Source organism: Rhinolophus sinicus, linkage group LG17 (genome assembly GCF_036562045.2).
Source record: "Rhinolophus sinicus isolate RSC01 linkage group LG17, ASM3656204v1, whole genome shotgun sequence".
In the NCBI taxonomy this organism is placed as follows: domain Eukaryota; kingdom Metazoa; phylum Chordata; class Mammalia; order Chiroptera; family Rhinolophidae; genus Rhinolophus; species Rhinolophus sinicus.
This window is the reverse complement of record NC_133766.1, coordinates 8,301,558-8,320,629: the sequence shown is the minus strand read 5'-3', so window position 1 is coordinate 8,320,629 and position 19,072 is coordinate 8,301,558. Positions and strand designations below refer to the sequence as shown.

At 48.6% G+C, this 19,072-nt stretch overlaps 1 protein-coding gene across 1 annotated transcript in view; it reads right to left on the bottom strand.

Moving 5' to 3' along the window:
* Positions 1 to 4,659: 4,659 nt before the first annotated feature.
* The window catches only part of BRINP2 (BMP/retinoic acid inducible neural specific 2), a 91,664-nt gene continuing 77,251 nt past the window's right edge, over positions 4,660 to 19,072 (bottom strand). The window contains exons 5-8 of the mRNA XM_019728423.2: positions 13,714 to 13,819; positions 10,939 to 11,175; positions 8,244 to 8,466; positions 4,660 to 6,673 (exon numbers count right to left, since the gene is read on the bottom strand). Coding sequence (XP_019583982.2) covers positions 5,557 to 6,673; positions 8,244 to 8,466; positions 10,939 to 11,175; positions 13,714 to 13,819 — 1,683 coding nt within the window. The 3' untranslated portion in view covers positions 4,660 to 5,556. The remainder of the gene's footprint in view (positions 6,674 to 8,243; positions 8,467 to 10,938; positions 11,176 to 13,713; positions 13,820 to 19,072) is intronic.

Sequence of the window (19,072 nt, the reverse complement as noted above, 5' to 3'; positions counted from 1 at the left end):
TCTTTTTCTTATTCTACTGGTAAATATATACGTCAGACACCTGGCTCCTAATTACCTGAGAGGTTAAAGGCCAAGAGAGCACCGAGATTTCCATGAGTGAGGTCCTTACCTCCTCGCCCGACATTATTAACCTTTTGGTTTCTTTGCCCTGTGCTCTCGGCGGCTCCCGTTTTTACCTTCCTGCAGGAAGGTAATGTGCATACTCTCGAAGAGCTTGCCCCACATGGTCCACACAACAGCAGCAAGCAGTAGCATCACTTGGGAGCTGGCTAGCCACGCAGAACCTGGGGCCCCACCCAGACCTGCTGAATCAGAATCTGCCAGTGAATCCTTTGCACGTTAAAGGCAGGAAGCACTCATTTCAGAATGCTGTAACCTCAAGGGGTGGACGCAACTCTCTGCCAAACAGACCTCCTGTGGAAGTCCCTTGAGCATGCCTGGGATTGAATAGCAAGGTGCTGACATGGTGCTCAGGAGTTAGAAATAAGGGCACGGACCTGTCCTCGTGTGTGCCTTCAGCTGAGCCCTGCTGCTATCCATCGCTCTTTTTCTGCTCCCTGAGAAAAGATGCATGCGTTATGTTAGGGCTGGTCATCCCTGATGTGTAAACCATCTGGACACCTGGTGTATTGCTTCCCCAGTTAGTAGAAGGTTCACAATAAATGCCATTACTGTCTCTTCCAGGGAGTGATTTACTCCCTTTCTGTGTATCACCAGTACTCTGTACATCTCTGCTAGAGAAGGCACCACTCTGATTTATCTATGCCCTCCACCCCCCACATGAAATGGTACAATTCTTCACGGTCCAGAAACATGTTTCATAGAATTTTGAATATTCCACACACTGTAGCTGACAGCCTAGCACTTAACACATGAAAGAAAGAAAGAAGGAAAGAGGGAGAGAGGGAGAAAGGGCAGAAATAGGATTGAGATTTGAGGATTTGAAGGTACCCATGTATTCTGGATGGTGGAGAGTATAGAGCAAAAATATGCCGAGAGGTGAGTGTTCAGAAAGCAAAAGGAAAGAACCATCTTAGGGTGGTGGGGATAAAGCAGTTGGGTTACAGAATAGGGGACAAGTCAAGAATTAAGGTCATTTAAACGTAAGTGTGGAGTCAATGAGCAAATCCAGGTCAGTCTGACTTACGGTATGTACTTCTCCTGTGTCACACTGCTTTTAACACCATAAAGGGATAGTACTAGAAGGACCCTTGATACCTGGGTAGGAAGTTCAATTCCCTCATGCACAGGGGAGCAGAGTGGGGCCCAGAAAAGCGGAGGGACAGAATTGGTGGTGGCAGAACCAGACAAGAAAGATGTTTTGCAGAAGTTTTCAGATGCATATAGATATTCAAACTCCAATTGGTGGATTATAGGAAACGTCCAGAAATTGGAGGCAGGATGTTGTCATTAAAAAAAACATTGAGCTGATAAAGTCATCAGGAATTCAGCAAGGTGGTCCTTCTATCTCCAGCTTACATGGAAATATGTCCAGTCTATGCTCAAAGCTTCTCAGGGAAGTTTTTGCCTGTTAGAGAAGCTGGTTCTTTTTGCTAGAACCAATCCTAGGGAAAGATGTGAAGATATTCCCACCTCTAAGTGGTCCTCTTCTCCTTCCTGGGAAATTGTCTTTCTTCCTCCACCCTCACACTCCCAAGCCCGTACCTGGGTCCCCATCATCTCCCAGGACCCAGGTGTTATTTACTGGTAGAGGGGTGGAGAAGGAAGCAGATGAAACTGCTAGTTTCAGCTCTGCTAATAGATACAACCTTGGGCAAGTTCTGTAACCTCTCCTTCCTCATGTCAGAAATGAGTAGCCTGAGAGACCTCTAAAAACTTTCCAACTCCATCAATTGAATCCTCTCTTTTGCCAGTGGGTTAACTTCAAAGATTTATTTCATCCTAAAGGCATTTTAACTTTCATACAAAACACAATGGCAAAAAAGATCTCTCATATGCAAGAGAATAGACTTACATGATGAAATTGCAGGCTTTGGAAATGATATTGTGGGGCAGGACATGTAGCCACGTATTTCATCTACACATAAGGCATCTCTACCCATCGTGATGACTATTTTCATATTTGTGAAAGGAAGTCAAGAACTGCATGTGAATTATTTGTGATACCCAGTATTTGAAGCAATCTTCATTTACGTTTTTGGCTGTGGATGCGTGAGTATCCTTGCAGAGTATAGAGCATTACATTATTAGCAGCAGGTATTAAATATATTATTTAGTATTAGAGGTATTAGTCTCCAACATTAGAGCAGATTATATTTGATGTATTAGTTCTTTGGAGTTATAATTAAGGCTTGAATTCCTGATTGTTATATCCAATAACTAAATCATGATTTGCCTCTTAATTTCACAGTGAGTTCACCAACATTGGCAACCCACTACTAATGAATTAATGACAATTATTTATTTGCAACTATGTCTGAGAATAGGTGGTTTACATCTTCTGATTATTGTAGACTTTTAAAGTGACGATTTTGACTGGGCATCCTTTTCTTATCATGGTATTTCTCAGCCTTGACTTTTGGGAAACACTATGCTGAATTCATGGTTTCAAGCCTTTAAAAGCCTCTGAAGGGATCCCGTCCATCCTTTATTTCGCCCTCTTCTACCTGCCTTCTGGAAGCAGTTTTGGCCTGCTGCTTTGACAAAAGCTCTTATACACCACACACCCCATCACTGTCTCAGAATGGAGGAGTCAGGCATCCGTCACAGATAACAGATGAGTAGGTCAAATGTAAGCATTTCTACCACTGTGGTTAATTAATAATGTCCTTTAGTCCTTATCAATATGGTACTTGCATCTGGGCTCAGAAAGACACTCCTAAATATTTTCCAATATGTAATAATACTTCTAGATGGAGTTGATATACTCAGCTTTGTGGTTTAAACCTTCAAGCAAGCAAGAAGTTGAAATCTTTATAACTGGATCACTGTATTTCTAAAACCGTAGTACATTACACCATCTTTTTCCCAGATCCTTCCCAAGACAAGGAGTCTGAGACAAAAGAGAGAGAGAGAGAGAGAGAGAGAGAGAGAGAGAGAGAGAGAGAGAGAGGCAGCATCCTTCCTAATTACTCTACAAATGTGCTTTCCCCCCCGTCTGGTCTCAGATTCAGAGACTGACAGCTGCGGTGAGGTTTCCCATTGCTCAGCTGTGAGACTGGCCCAGGTGGGATGTGAGCTCCCACGTACTGACTCAGTTCCCATGAGGGCAATTACCTTCATGCTACTGAGGGTCTACACTGCTAACTTTGTGCATAACACATTTTGGATTGCTTTCCTCTCCACTCTGAATATTGCAGTGCACAGTGTACCTTTCATGTGTGGGTACAAGACTCTGCCAACCCACCCCTACAGCATGTAGACATGTATGCTCAGAGTGCTGAAATCAGACTCTGATATCTACCTTGCTCTCTCAGACTCCATCTGTGGAAGTTAGCAAAGCCTTCACCCTCCTCTGGCACATCACAGACCTATAGATGAAGATGACGTCTGCTGGTTCCATCTCCCACCGATGAAGGGCTTGATGCAAGCCCCCTAAAACAAGCCGTGGCTGAACTAGAAATAGACAGCCAATAGCTCACCCATCCCCAGCTCACCCATCACTCTGCATTTCCACCCTAGAAGGCTTCAGGGAGCTGGGAAGAAAGAAATGCCCTAGTCTGCTTATGTACCAAGGATTTCAGGCCCTCATGGATTGAAAGGTGGTTCCATGATTAAATAAATAATGCCGGATTCTTCTCTATGGAACAACAAATGACGAAGTCTCTGGGGCAGGTAGACTCTCATTGTCCCCCAGCTCATTTTGTACCAACTGAGATGTACCACAGGTGGAGAATGAGGGACTTAGTATTTACGTGGTGACTTTCGCTCGAATAAAATGGGGGTCATCATGCCTATGCGTTGTGCTTAGAACCTGTGGAGAACAGACAGAGACATGGTTCTTCAAAAGATTTGCTATGAAGCGGTTCTCATCCCACCTGGGAAGGCACTGAAGGGAGAATGATGCATTGTTCTGTGTGGCGTATGTCAGACCTGCCTTTTAGGCTGGGGAGGTGGGAATCAGACAGAATGGAAGAAACCAATGTCAAGTCTGCATCTTCCCCAGTTTCCTCAAAGGGTGATCCCAGACCGGAAGAGGCAGAGTGGGGGAAATTCTCCTGAGGTCAGGGTCAGCAGCAGTGCAGGCAAAGAGGAGCTCCCGTTAGCTGGCATTTGCCCAGCACAAAGGGTGCCTTTCCCCTGAAGAGGACAGACTTTCATACCGTTCTCTGGCTGTGGGACCCATGTGTGTCCTCACTGCAGGGAAAAAGGAGAGTCGGGTAGCCAGATCGTTCTCTGGGAGAATCCCGCATCATTCTGTCTCACTTCATTCTTTATTCTCCTCTCTCTCTCTCTCTCTCTCTCTCTCTCTCTCACACACACACACACACACCCCAGTCAAGACAGGCAAGCATTCGCTTGTGCACACAATAATCAATGATCCTCCCACACAGCATTATCCACCAACTATGGACACCCACGTGTCACCCACAGAACAATTAAAAAAAAAAAAGATCCAGGCAACCCAGGGAATTATACTCTTTTTTCTCTTTTCTCTCTCATTTTTTCCCCTCTAAAAAAGGCGTTTTGGAAAATATATTAAACCAGGTAAATTTTTACTTGTATGTTCACGTGGCTGGAGCAGATTGACAAGGAAAACAACCACAAAATAAATATTTTTGTTTTTGTTTTTTAAAAAAAGAGCATTTCCCTATACATTGTCTCTCTCTAACTTGACAGGGCTGCTTTCTTAGCCGGAACGGGTGCTGTTGGAAGGGGTGCTCTGGCTGGACCATAAGGGAACGTGGACCAAGCCAGGGCCCCGAAACTGGGGAAGTAAGGGGGTCAGAGTGGGGAGGGAGGAGACAGGAGAAGGAGCAAGGGCAGCTGCCCACCCTGAGCGGTCCTCTGTTGGTGTCACTTCTCTGTTTCCTAGGGAGGCGGCTCGAGGAGCAGTCAGTGTCTGGGAGGGCACCAAGGAGGCAGAGTACAAAAAGTAGGAACCACTGTGGGCAATCACGAAACAGCGCCGTTTTAAGAAATCTGGTTAAAAAGAATACAAAAGTGACTCCACAGAGAGGGAGGGAGAGCTCCGATCCCTCCCATGCTTGTCCCCTCTTGCTTCCTCGAAGGATAAGAATCACTTTTAAGGATGTGTTTGTTTCATGGTTTGGCTGGTTCTTTTTCCTAATCTCTCCCTTGGCTCCTCTCTTTCAACTGCATTCATTTTAGGAAGCACTGGCTTTGCAGATGCGACGCTGCTGAGCTGCAGCCGCCCCAAGGGAGTGTGTGTGTGTGCACGCGCGCACGCGCGCATGCACAGGGTGAGTGTTTGCATGTGTGCAGTGGCTGTTTCTTTCTCTCCTGCCTGCTTCAGTCCAAGCCCCGAGGTCCCATCTGCTGGGTATGGAAAGTCTCAAGGGAGCATTTGTTGGCACCAAGGCGAGAGCTTGGATGACCTCTGCACCTGGATTTCGGGCTCCCCTCCCGGCCCCATTAGCTACAGAGTTTGCCTGTCTCATACTCCACAGGGTTTGGCAGCTTGGAGTTGAAAGCCCTCAGGGAGGACTGGATCCTGCCCACCTCATTGTTGGCCAACTTGAGCCGGTGCCGGAGCAAGCAGGAGAAAAGGTCCAGCCGGACTTTGCCAGGTGGAGAAAGCTGGTTGACCCGGTCCCTAAGCTCTATGAGCTGCAAGAGGGCAGAGTCCTGGGAACCTTGAGTGTATGGGTAATCCAACTGGAGAATTAAGTCCCGGATAGCATCCGGGTCAAAGGGCAGGCTGTAGCCAAAGACCTGCAAGGTGTTGATTTTCATGTAGCCCAAGTTTTTGGAGGGGTCGGTCATCTCCAGGGGCTCGTAGTAGATTGTCTCATTGGAGCTGTCGTCCAGGGACTTGATTCGGCTCCGCAGGTAAACATGGACTGTCTCAAAGAAGGTCTTCCACCTGTTTCCCAAGGTGATAGTCCAGTTCTGGCACTGGGCAGTGGCATCCACATTAGTCCTTTCCCAGTCAGGGAAGGGGCCCTCATTCACGGGCATGAACCAGCTCTCAGAGTGGCTGCCCCCAAAGGGGTTGACGTAAATGGCCATGACGGGCTCCAGGGTGCTGTTCTTGGTGAGGCAGATCTGCAGGGACAGCGCCAGCATCACGTGCACCAGCCCGGGCTTGTACTTGTTGCTCTTCAGGGTGAGCAGCATGCGCTTCCTCCAGGAAGGGTCGAACCAGCTGCCCAGACGCATGTCGTTGCTGATAAAAATAGAGTGGACCTCGATGCGGCTGTCCCGTTTCTGCAGCAGGTACCTCAGCTCCAGGTCCTGTAGGTCTGTCTCCAGCCCCAGAAAGTTCTCCAGGGACTCGGCTACCTCTGGCCGGCACAGCCCTTGGGCCAGCACGTAGCCCGGGTTGCAGCTCCCACAACGTGTACTGTTGTCCAGAGCGCAGTGGGCACAGGCGGGCCCTTCCCCCAAGGCACACGGGATGGCGCCCTGGCAGGAAGCCTGGTCGTAGGGGCAGGTGCAGCTGTGGCTCTGTTCCAGGAAGGTGCCAGGGAAGGTGCTCTCTCCACAGTAGAGCAGGGACTGGATTCGGTTCCACCAGTAAGACAAGGACCTTTGGGAGAGGAGATAAACATGAAGTGAGAGTCATAGGAAGCCACGCGCTGCCATCTTTCCTGAGGGTAGCAGGACATTGACTAACAGGCACGAAAGATGATGAGGAAGACAAAAGCCCGAGTTCTCTGAGTGATGGAAACCCCACCTGGCTACTTTGGAAAGATTGAGTATGGCCTGGGGCTCGGTGTCCGATGGGTCTGCACCAGAAATCCTTAAACCAACCTTGTACTGGAAGCAGCCAGGCTCATTCCTCCCAAGGGCCACCTCACTCCTTTATTCAAAAGCCCATGGAGGTTCTCCAACATCTTTCCTATCAAATCAGCCTTCTAAATAAGGTCTTCCAACAACTGGCTCTCCATACTCCCCGATGTCGTGCCAGCTCCTTCCCTACTTCCCAGTCTCTGTCCTTCCTCTTCTCTCTGCGTCTGTCACTCTTCCACAAAGAAGAGGAATTTTCTATGACTGGCTCCCTCTTAAGCTTTAGATTTCAGCTCTTATGGTACCTCCTCAAAGAGGTCTTCCATGAGTCCCCTTTCAGAAGAGCCACCTGTCACTCTCTGTTGCATCACCCTATGTCTCTGTAATTCATAGCAGTGACCAGTATCGGGAATTGTTGTGTTTATTTATTGCTGACTTGTTCACGGATGCCTCTCCTGTAAATGCCGTGAGAGCAAGGGACACTGCATTATTCACCAACACAGTCTCAGAAAGTAGAAATATTCTGGTGTTTGGTAAACATTAATTATTTGTTGAAAAAAACGAACCCATCCCAGAAACCCTTGCTGGTCTGTCTCTCCACTCGTGTTTCCCTCATCACCTGTGCTTCAGTTAGACTTGCCCCTCTGGGTTGCTGTGAGGGCAGCTCTGCCCTTCTGGAATGTTCTGTCTCATGTGCACCAGTGTGTGTCCATCTCCTCCCGCACGATCTGGCCGAGACCACCTTGTCCAAGGTGGGTGTTCTCTCTGGCCTTTGCTTCTATGCGACCAAGTTTCTGATTTATGTTCCAGAAATATGAATGTGAGTGGCAGCTACATAGTTATAATTCTCTAGTTTTTATGTTCCTATTTATAAATCTTCCCAATTAATAAATATCCCTCATAGCATTTAATAAAAACATGTTGAGTAAATGAGCAGATGAATGAGTGAGTGCCTGCGTCCGAGGGCCTGGGACCTCAGCTCTCTTTCCTTCTGAAACTCAGAGCAGCCACTTGGTAGAAACAATGCATGTGTGTATTTCTCATCCCTGCAATTGGTGTATGAGTTTTAACTCTACCCCTTTCTTTCCTAAAATACTTACTGAAATGGAAATAGTTGAGCATTAAAGTATTATTAAATTAACGTTTGAACCTACTATCATTTCTGTGAAAGTAAAATTAGCCTCTCTTTTTTCACTCTCTCTTTAGACACAACCCATAATTGAGAATGACATGTGAGCAGGTCAAGAGAACAGGAGCCTCTAAAAGGCTGTGTGTGGGTCTCCACTCCCAGGTGTCCCGTGTCGGACAGAGGGTCGTCTGGCCACAGCTGTTGGGGGTAGGTGCTAAGCTCTGGCATCTGGAGTGCTCACCTTTCCTTGGGTAGGCGGAAGCGAGGCTGCCGATGGCAGCGCTTGCAGAGGTTGAAGAGCCGTCGGACGATCCGATGGGTCTTCTTGAATAGCACTTTCAAGCTGTCTCCCAATTGCTGGTAGCGGTGCTGGAGGCCAGTGTCCAAGGCCCAGAACTGAGAGATGGCTGTGGAGTTCAGGAACCTGTCCTCAGGCAGCCTTTTCAGCAGGGCCTGGAATTCCTCTGAGGACAAGGACACAGGGCTGAGCTGAGGGGCAGCCACGCAGATCCCGGGAGGGGCAGGCGGATGCCCCCCAGCCCCAGCGGCCCTTGGGAGCCACTGTGTACAGGAGGTTCACAGCCCCTCTCCCAGGCCCGTTAGTTATTTCGTTAGTTTCCAACAGCTTTACTGAGAAGTAATTAACATACCATAACTATGACTCAGGATTCTTTCCCACCCTTCCTGTCCTTAATATGCTTCTGAATTTCAAAACAGATCTCTGTCACCACCCCTGGGGCCAGGGGACCTTCTTTTGCCAATGACCTTGGGACGCATCTCTGTTCCCCTGTATACTTCTGTGTAAGTCATTCCCAATGCTGTCTCTGGTCAGTCTTCTTCAATAACACCCCCACACCCTTATGGAAAATGTGAGACGCTTGTTCATAGGACCGTTCACAAGGCCAGCCCATGTGGACACAGAGAAGATGGAGGCCCCAGCTCGCACGTCTTCCTACAAACCCTTCGGTCTCTGAGACCAGCCTCCCCTCTCCCCATCCTTCGCTCTGACTCTAGCATACACTTCCTCCCTTTCAAGCTTCCACTCTTGGTCAGATACCCGTTCTTTCCTGTGGCAACGTGCTGTGTGGTTCTCAGCTCCTGGTGCAAGTCTGAGCTCCTCTCAGAGCTTCTGGGCATGACGCATTTTCACAATGCACGCTCAGGTCTCTGTCCATGGCTCTGGTCTTACATGGCACATGGTCCAGAGAGTCCCGACTGACTCATTAGCAGCAACTTATTGTGGTGAAATCCCAGCATCGTTTCCCCCACACTTAAGAGTTACCAAGCCTATCCCCACAGTTGCCAAAGGCAGCTGGGATTGGAGCACTGGAATCTGATGTTTCCCTTAGAGACTGAATGCCTTGTCTAGGGCTTGAAATAACAATGCCTGGCACCACGGCTCATTCTGATTTCCTAAGCACCTGCTTCTGCGTCCCCCAGAAGACTGGAGAATCACCTCCAGTAATGAAACTCACAACTAGCATGCGCATAGTTCTCTTTATAAAACACGCTCGGAAGCATATAAAAGTATAATAGGGTAAGCACCCACGTGCCCGTCACCTACAATTTGGCATTTTGCCATATTGGCTTCAGATTTTATTTTGTTTTAGGAAATAAGGCAAAGCAAATATACTTGAAAACCTCAAGCGGTTCCTTCATCTCCATCTAGTCGTAACCACGCTCTTGGATGTTTTCTTTATCATTATCACATTTTTTTAAATGTTTTCTATAAATGTGTTTATCCATAAAAATATTAAGTATTGTCTAGCATGTTTTTAAACATCATATAAATAGTATTAAATAGATATTATGTTTCAATAAATTATAGCATTATATGTAAATATTATATAAATATAAATATGTCTACAATATATAACCTTTTTCATCTCGCTTTGTTTTATCCAACATTTTTTTTTGAGATAGCTCCACATAACGTTCATTTAGTATTGAAATGTATGAATATACCACGTGCAGTTCTTTTTAACGTTGATTTTATCTAAACTATCCCATACAACCCTTCTCTCCAGCTGTCATTATCACTTTCCCTCTTTAACACATGAGGACACTGAGGCCTTGAGAAGCTGCATGGCCAATCCGAGGCCATCGAGCTGGTCAGTAATAGGGTGACTGAGTCTGTTGGGCTGCTATAACAAAAGACCACAGGCAGGGTGGCTTATAAATAACAGAAATTTATTTCTCACAGTTCTGGATGCTGGACATCCAAGATTAGCATTCCAGCATGGTCAGGTTCTAGCGAGAGCCCTCAGGGCTGCCTTCTCACTGTGCCCCCACGTGATGGAAAGAAGGGGTGAGACATCTCTGCAGTCCCTTTATAAGGGCACTAATCCCACTCATGAGGGCTCTGCCCTCATGACCTAATTACTCCCAAAAGCTCCGCTTCCTAATACCATCACTTTGGGCATTTGATTTTCAACATATGAATTGTGGGGGGACACGAACATTTAGAGCTTAGCACAGAGCAAGGATGCAAAACCAAGTCCTCAAAACCTAGGTCTCAAGGTAACATTCACATCAGTTACACACACCACCAACAAGCACCACTTAGCATGTATTGGGCCTCCTGGAAGTATTTATGGACTTTGTCCATGCAGCAAGTATTTACCATGCATCTTACATGCAGGCCCTGTTCTAGGCGCTGTGGAATCCATAGCAAACAAGACAGACAAGGCCCATGCCCTCAGTTATGTTTAGCTTAGCTTACTAAGTCCTTAAAACCCAGCTGTTTGGTAGGCATTATGTCCATGTGCATATAGAACAAAAAGAAACAACTCGGAGTGGTGAGAGAACCTACATGAGGTCACAGAGGCCGTAAGAGGCTGAGCCAGGACCCAAGCTGAGATCCCCATCACCTTGCCCTGCACCTCCCAGCCACCTCCCACTGCCAGGGAGGACCTCTGGGACAAGCGACTGCTCACCTGACTCCTCAAATTGCCTGTTTTGAGTGGCCCAGGAGTCCTGGACCTGCAGCAGGCTGTCCTCCATGGCCTGGATGTCGGTGTCAGGACAGTTGCATTCTGGGAATGTGGAGCTGCACTTGCACCAGCAGTCATTCTCCTTGCAGATGAGCTCCCCCTCAGAGCTGCACGTGATGTAGCTGAGCGCCGCGGCCACAAAGCGCTCCCGCAGGTACTCAGGTAACAGCACCTGCAAGCCTAGGGAAAGGACTTGTCAGGGAATCTCCAGGCAGAGCCTGTTTCCCTCACCCAAGGCTGCAGCAGCCCAGCAGGGGTTCTGCTGCCTTGTGCATCCTCGGCCCAAGAGTGGCCACCCCAGGGCCTTATCCTGCTGAGCTGGTTGGGAGAGAGAGTTGCCGCTGCCCCAGTGACAGATGGGGGAGGATCTGAAAATGCAAATGGAAACATCAAAGCCCAAGGCTTAGTTGAACCCCTTAGATCAGCCAAATTGAGAGCGTGCATATCATATGCACGGGCTTATTGGCTACACATCAGCATTTCCAGGATGGAAACAGGAAGATGTTTCAGATAAAAGAAGAGCTTACAGTTCTCATGGGGGAGGAATCAAGCCTTGATGGGCTTTTTGCTTTGCCTCTGATAGCCATCCTGTTTCTAGCTTCACTGAGATTAGCGGCAGGCATCCTAGGATGTTACTGATTGCTGATTTTCCTGGGCCTCCCACCCCAGTCCTGGTGAGGGAGCAGAGGCAGGTATATGGGTACGTAGTGGCGTGTATGGAAAGTACTTGGTGTGCTTTCCATATACAATCTCAGGTAGCCCTTTCGGTTATGCTGAGGCTCTAGCAGGAGAGGAAATCCAAGCCCAGTGACCTCAGCGACCTGCCCAAGTCACAGTACTAGTGAAGTTGGCTTGATGACAGCCCCTGCCCTTGTCCCATCCAGTCACGCTGCATATAACTAGACCTGGTTCCCTCATTTCCATATGATTTAACTCTGGAGGAGATGTGAAAGTAGGCTAGTGATAGACACCCCAAGATCAGTCAGGCCTGGAGAGGTCTGACTGGCCTCAGCTCTTGTCATTAGCTTCCTCTGACCTTGTGTATAATCCACTAAAGCTTCCGGTTTCCCACCCATCTGTAGTGGATATTAGCTTATCAGTAGCAGAATACACTCCTGACTGCCTCCAAGCCACACGGGATGGCTGTTGGAAGCATTTCAAGGGATGAAGGAAGGACAGGCAAGTCTTTGGACACAGGCTGACAGGTTCAAGGTCAAACCTGCAGGAGGCTCCCCTCGTAGGGACATTTTGAGAGCCTGTGCCAGGAGAGTGAGCGACATGGGGCCTTCTGTCGCTTCTGGATATGATGAGCTTCCCTTTCCTCAAATGTCTGCCAGCTCTTTATTTGTACACCCTTGACCTTGTCTTTGGCAGGAAATCAGAGGCCCAAAGTATGTATCCCAGTCTCAAAGTATGTATCGCAGACCTCAACCTATAACTGAGAATTGCAGCAGCCATGGATGGCTGATGTTCTTGTTTGGGGTTTCCCTCCTACTCTGCACTGCTCCTGAATTTTCCCCCTTGGATGCTGTGCCCTCAGTGGCAGGCCTCCCCACACACCCTGTCCGCAGGCTTGCTTTCAACGCCCACCCCCTCTGCAAGTCCGTTCTTTCACCTCCCCCGTTACCTCCCTCCTCCTCACCACCACATTTCCCATTGCTATAAAATAAGTGCCTGGAGCAATGTCTGCATGAGTGATGGGCTATAAAATTAAATGGCATAAACTATTCCAAATGAACCACCAGAGATTCTGAACTTCACTCATCACTAATTTCCAGACGCAGACCCAGCCCATCCAGGAATGTAGGAGAAGAGGGATGCTAACTGCATCAGGTGCCTCTAAATAAGGGAGTCTTTTGCTCCTCTTTGCTCTCTGTTCCTTGATTCCTAAGCATTTATGGGTTACCTCTGGCTCAGGTTGCCTGGAATTTATAATCGTAGATCCTGGGTGAGGACTATTGATTTTATAATACCAAGACAATAATATCTTAAGCAGAGTCCAATTCAGTTAGGCTGGAAGAAAAATGAACTCTTCCCGCTGCCAAAAAGCTCGGTCGGGATCAGTTTGCACAGCCCTGTCCCCAGGATGCTTGGGGACAGAGAGCAGGACCTGTGTGCCACCCCTTATCTCCCAGCCTCCTGACCTAGTATAGTTCCCTTTCCTTTCCTGTTTTCCTGTTTCCTGTTGGATCCCATTCTTCTCAAACTCTTGTCTTAGCTTTGATCGCCCATGGAAGATTGTAGACTAATCACGGAAAGCAGGGACTGCTCTTAGGGTAACCATTGGTCCCACAGTTTGTATAGTTGAGCTAAGAGATGGTGGCCCCATAACCATTCTGCAAAGGCCAGCTGTTCCCAGTGTGTCCTGAGGATAAAGCAGCGGTTTCTTTGGACAACAAAGTGGGTCACGGAACTAGGTCAAGGCTTATAAGGATGGATGTGCTATTGCTGTAGGATCGGGACAGAGTTCTTGGAAGGACTGTGACAGGGCGGGATTTGGATGGTGAGTGGTGTGAGCAACGGGTCTTAGGTGTAGGGCAAACCATGTCAAAACTTTTCTCCAAAGAAGGATGGACAGTTGTTACATGCAAGTCCCAGAACTCTTGGTACTTGTTGTCTTAAGAAGGGCGGAACAAATGGGCCAGGCAGGAAGGACTTCCTGCTCTTTGGTGATCCGAGTTTCCCACCTGGTGGGAAAACCATCACTGCGCAACGTACCGAGTAACTGCACTCTGTTCTCCGGACTCTGTACCAGGACAGAGCTCACCGAGTCCAGGTTGTCGTAGTTGCTGCAGCCCAGAGGGCCAGTCCTGGTCTCCGTGACCTAGAGAGGGAAGGGCAGAGTGTGGATGTAGGTAATGAGGGGAGACTTCCCCTTGGCACGTCCCTTCTCCAGTCATTCCATCTCAGTCTGTCCTTGACTGGCCAAAGGAATGGCATGTGTTCCCCCACCCCAAGAGCGTGAAGCCACATTGCTTTCTTGTTGTAAGACCGTGCCTATCAGTGGTGTATGGCTGGCAGCAGCAGCTGTACATAGTGGGAGCTTTTCAGAGGGAGCCCAAAGGAATTTGTGTCTGGCAGGAGAAAATCCAATGTAGGCAGAGGGAGCTGGACCTTTCAGCTGGAGCCCCCTCCTTCTCCGCCCCCAGAGGAAGACAGGAGGCCAGATGTGGACGCTGTCAGCCGGCTGCTAGGCCCAGCTGCAGCCACTTGACATGCTGCTTACAGGCTTTGGGGCTCCCAAAGATGAAAAGCACTAGAGAAATATGAGTTATGGGTATTATTATTAGTATTAAACATTTACGTCCCACCTCGGCACTGAGAAGTCCTTAGAGAAAATCAGCCATGGGCTTACTGCATATTTTAATAAGTATATTAAATATACATAAACTCTTACAGGCATGTAATATTCCCAAACACCATGGAGTCATTTTAAAATATTATAAAGTTGGCCTATCAGTTTGTTCCCTGATGTTTAAAGTATAAGATGAAAAATGGGGAGCTTTACATGCACTGAAATAATTATGTAATAAGAATGATGGGGGCCTAAGGCCCTTACTTCTGCAGATCTCCGAAGGCTTTGCCAACAATCAATCAACCAATCAACGAGTATTTATTGAGCAGTCACTGCTTCAATTCCATACAATTAATCAAACATGCATGGAGTGCTTTTCCCCAAATTCTCTAAGGAAACCCACCCTGATCCCTCTGACCTCCTCCCCCAGCTCCAGACATCTCTGCTCAGCAGCAGGCATAGGGGCTGCAATTTTCCATCCTTTCCTGAGAGTGTTTCATTCATGTCTGGTCCCCTACACACCGAAGGCTCCAGAGAAGTAAGCTCACATTAATGGGGCTCAACAGCCATGAACAGTGTCTGGCACATAGTAGGTACTCAATAAATTGGAGAATGCATGAGTAGTAGGTTTCAGGCTTTGGGGGTGGAGGGGCGAGTACAAAGACATACACGTTATGTACTGTGTCCCCCAGGAGAGTACAACCTGTAGGGGAGACAGGTACATACACACATCCAAGTCAAGCAGAAGCCACGTGTCATGAGCTCGGAGGAAGGCCCAGCTCTGAACCAAGGGAAAGTGGGGACAGAGTAGCAGAGAAGATACCAACTGAGTTAGTCCTTAACTATAAGTAGGAAGTGAACAGGAAGAGAAGGAAGGGACAGGTATTCAGAAAAAAAGAAGGGGCAGCGTGACCTCAAACACATGGGTGTAAAAGTGTGTAGTGTATGCAAGGGTCTGGCATCCTGCTAGCTCCCATGGTGAGTACCAAAGGCTGAGTGACATCCTTACAGGGAATTCAGTATACTCAGGCTTAAAAAGTACACATGGAACAGAGTTATCAAGTAAGAGATGGTGTGACACTGGCTTAGAATGCAGTGGGGATAGAAATGGGAGAGATCCTTGTAATTTAAAGTAGTCACAGAAGGCTCATGGAGGAGGTATGCTATAAATTGGCTTTGAAGGATAAGTAGGGGGGTGGGTGGGATGGGGGAGAGAACTGGGAGAAAAAAAGTAACTGCAGACAAAGACCAATGGCCAACGATAGACGTAGTACATGAGAATCAGCAAGACGGCCTAAGTGAAGAATTGGACCAAGACCATGCCAGGGCCGGCCTTCTCTACCTGGATGGTCTAGAAATTCCTATAAGAAGAGCTGTGGCTAAGAACTAGCCCACTTGTTCTGGAAAAGCCTGCCCCTGTTGGAATGGGTGGGCTGAAGGGCAGAGGGGGATGGTAGGGGTGGTATTTGGGAGGCTTGCCTGCCCCCAGCCCCAGGTAAGCTGGCCAGCGCGCTGTCAGGGTTCTGTACAGATTTTCTATGCACTCACCTAAGTCAGTCACTCAGCAGCATCAGGTCCAGGCAGGGAGGGAGCTGCACACCTTATGTGAGAACAGGACGACTCCCAAAGAGGTCAACAGAACACCCACTTCCTGTCCTTTGACTCTCCCTCCTGCCAATCCATCTCCTTCACCACAGCCACCCCTCCCCCCACACACATGCACACACCGTGTTAGCACTCTGGGGCTGCCTCTGATACTCTCCTCTGACCTTCACTTTGCTGTTTCCACGGGTCAGCTCCACAAGAGGACAGTTAGGTGAGTCATTGAAAGAGTGTGCGTGGCTTCACTTTATTAATCGTCGCACAAGGATAGACATGCAGACGACACAAAACCCATGGTGCCCACGTTCATTTCCTGTTAGAGAGAAGGCTCCCGGCCAGCTCTCCACAAGTGAGGGAAGCCCACTGTGGTTTCACTAGATCCCAGCCATTGTGTTTGTTCTGCTCTGTGCCACCTCTGTCCTCCCTTGGCAAGTAACAAGTAGGGAGCTGGGAGGAGAGAGGGAGCTGAAGAGGGTCTGCTTGCAGATACTGCCTGAGCGCAGACTTGATCAGCAGGATGGCCCAAGGGCCCCTCCCCAGCACGTGAGGAAAGTCCGAGTCTCTGCAGGGTTGGTCCGGAGATCCCTGTGCTCTTCTCTGTAGAAGAGGCAGACAGCTCCGGCAGATTATAAAGGGCTCATAGAGGTAATGGAAAGTGCAGTTCACTCAGGCGCACACGTTCAAAGCGCCTCTCCGATAAGCTTTCAGAAAGGGAAAATAATTGTGTGCTAATTGGTCTGTTGACAGAGACCAGCCTGCCATCAGAAAGCCCTGATGGATCTCAGGTTCATTAGCACATCCAATTTTCCATAAATACCAGATCGTGCAAACCCTCATTCCAGCGAGCCTGCTCCCCTCCCCCTGCACTTCACTTCCCCCGCTGCTCATGTCCTACGTCTTACCATCCTACCTACCGAGGGGCACCCCTGCGAAGCTCAGGGCAAGTACAATGGGCTTCTAATCGTGAGCGATAGCACCGTGGCTGGAAAGCAGGGCTGATGGTGTGTGTGCTTAAATGCGCTGCAAATTGAATCCCAAACTGCTGCGGTGAGGAATTCCCACAGGTCATTTTACGGATGCTCTGTGAGAAGCACTCCCCTTGCCTTCCGGGGATCCACGTGAACTTTTGTGAGGGCCCTTTTCCGTCCTCTCAGAAGCATCTCATGCCCTCCCCACCAAGTTCTTCCTCAGCCTTCGGTTCCATAGAGGGTGTGCTACAACTAGGGACCAGGCCCCCTCTCCCTTTATGGCTCTGAGCCCTTCCCGGGAATGATGGACAGGATGGATAGGGAACCAGCCCTTTACAGTTTGCAAAGTGTTTTCATGTGAACTATACCTTTTGGTGGCACCCCAATCCTGTGGCCAAGTCAGGGGTGATGTTCACAATATTTATCGACAGGACAGGAGTGTGCTCACTAATCAGAAAAGGTGCCAAAGCAGGGTTCTGGAAGCTTCCCAAGGTGCAGTAGCCCTTTGGTTATTGTCAAGAGGGGTTGGGAGTTCCAGGGGAAGGATAAGTCGGTTAGGGTGGCACATGGGTGGTTCGGGTAAAGACTGTTTACCAGCTGATACGGAAGTGTTTTAATGTTTTAATAACTGTAGCCATATCCGCTGAATGTAAGCCCTGGGTACAGGTAAGCCAAATAGTTGGCAACTCCATGTTAACGAGTTCAATGACTTGTCAAGGTCACAGAAATAGCAAGCATCAAGGCTGAAACCCAATCCCAGATCTTCTCACTTGAGTAAGTTTGTTTCTCACTAAACCATGTAGCCTGTCTTCACCTATCAAGCATTTTATTGAGTGTCTCGCCGTGTGCCAGACACTGACCCCAAATTGCATGCATGCTGCCAAGGCCCTACTACTCTAAGCCCTCCTGCTGTGATGGGCGTGAGGAGGCAGAGATGGGCATGCAAACGGCTGCGGTGTAATGTGACAAATCGAGAGGTGGGCGCTGATCAGGGCAAACCTTGCCACAGATGGGGTCTCAGAGGAATGTGTTGGATAAACAAAAGGGGGCAGGGGGCCTCTTTCTCTGGATTAGTGGAAAAAAGTTGCTAACAAAGGGTAAAAAGTAAGAGCGCACCTGCTTAGGGAAATAAGGAACAGGCTGACATGCGGAGGGTTTTTCCTTCAGCAAAGCTGAGCAGATCTGCGGAGTCCCTCACCCGACTCGCTTCCACCCAGGTAAGGACAGTGCTGGAAACCAGCTCAAGTACCGCGAAGGTATGTCAGTGCGGGAAGTTGGTGGTAGGTGCTCCAGCACCGGCAAGAGTGTTAGCTGGAAAGGATGTCCTGCAGCCTGTTGGCCCTGGCTGTGCACATCTGTAAAGGCTAAGTGTGTAGAGCAAAGAGATGGTCTCTGGGGGAGCACGTTCCCTGTCAGGACGGAATGGGCAGGCCAACGCCATCAAGTGAGCAGAGCCAGGGGATGGGATACCAGCTCTGACTTTGCTCCTTAGTGGCGAGGTGTGTCCTTGGGCAGCTCACGCAGGACTCTAGACCTCAGTAAGTTATATACAGATGAAGACTTGGAGGAGTGGAGGTGAGAGAAAACACGAAATGCTGCTGGTTTTCTCATGCTTCTCTGGGTGACCTGCATTGTGCTCCTCAACAGGAAACTCCAGGTCTCTCAGCCCAGTGGGAACTGAATAGTCACCTCACGTTCCAGGTGTGCTTGGAGGAATTCCGAAAGGAGCCTCCAAGGATGGTGGTCGCTCTTTTGAGGAGATGCACGGTGGCGCTAGTTCTGAAAAAGTGCATCCACAGGCACTAGAATAGGTGTGGCTTAGGGTACCTGCCCACCTCTCACTCCACAATCCACAGACTTTACAAAACAGGTGGTTCCAGTAAGCCATGGTTGAGAATATGCAGCCCCTGCTCTTTGTATGGGACTAGGGTGGACTCTGAATTTTAAGTTCCAAAGGGTGATTGTGGGACACGTACAAGATGCAGAATAAATAATTATCAAGCACCAGGAACTGAGGATTGAACAAGAGAGTGGTGCCTGCCCTGATGGCATTGGCTGAGAGAGAAAACAGAAAGATAATGTTCAGTCAGGGCAGAGGTTGGTCGTGAGCAAGGCAAAGCTACGTGTAAGCGGAAGTCATTGGTATACAGAAAAGGCTGGAATAAACAGAAGCAAGAACTGAGACAAGAGATGCAGGTAGATGAAGCAGGGG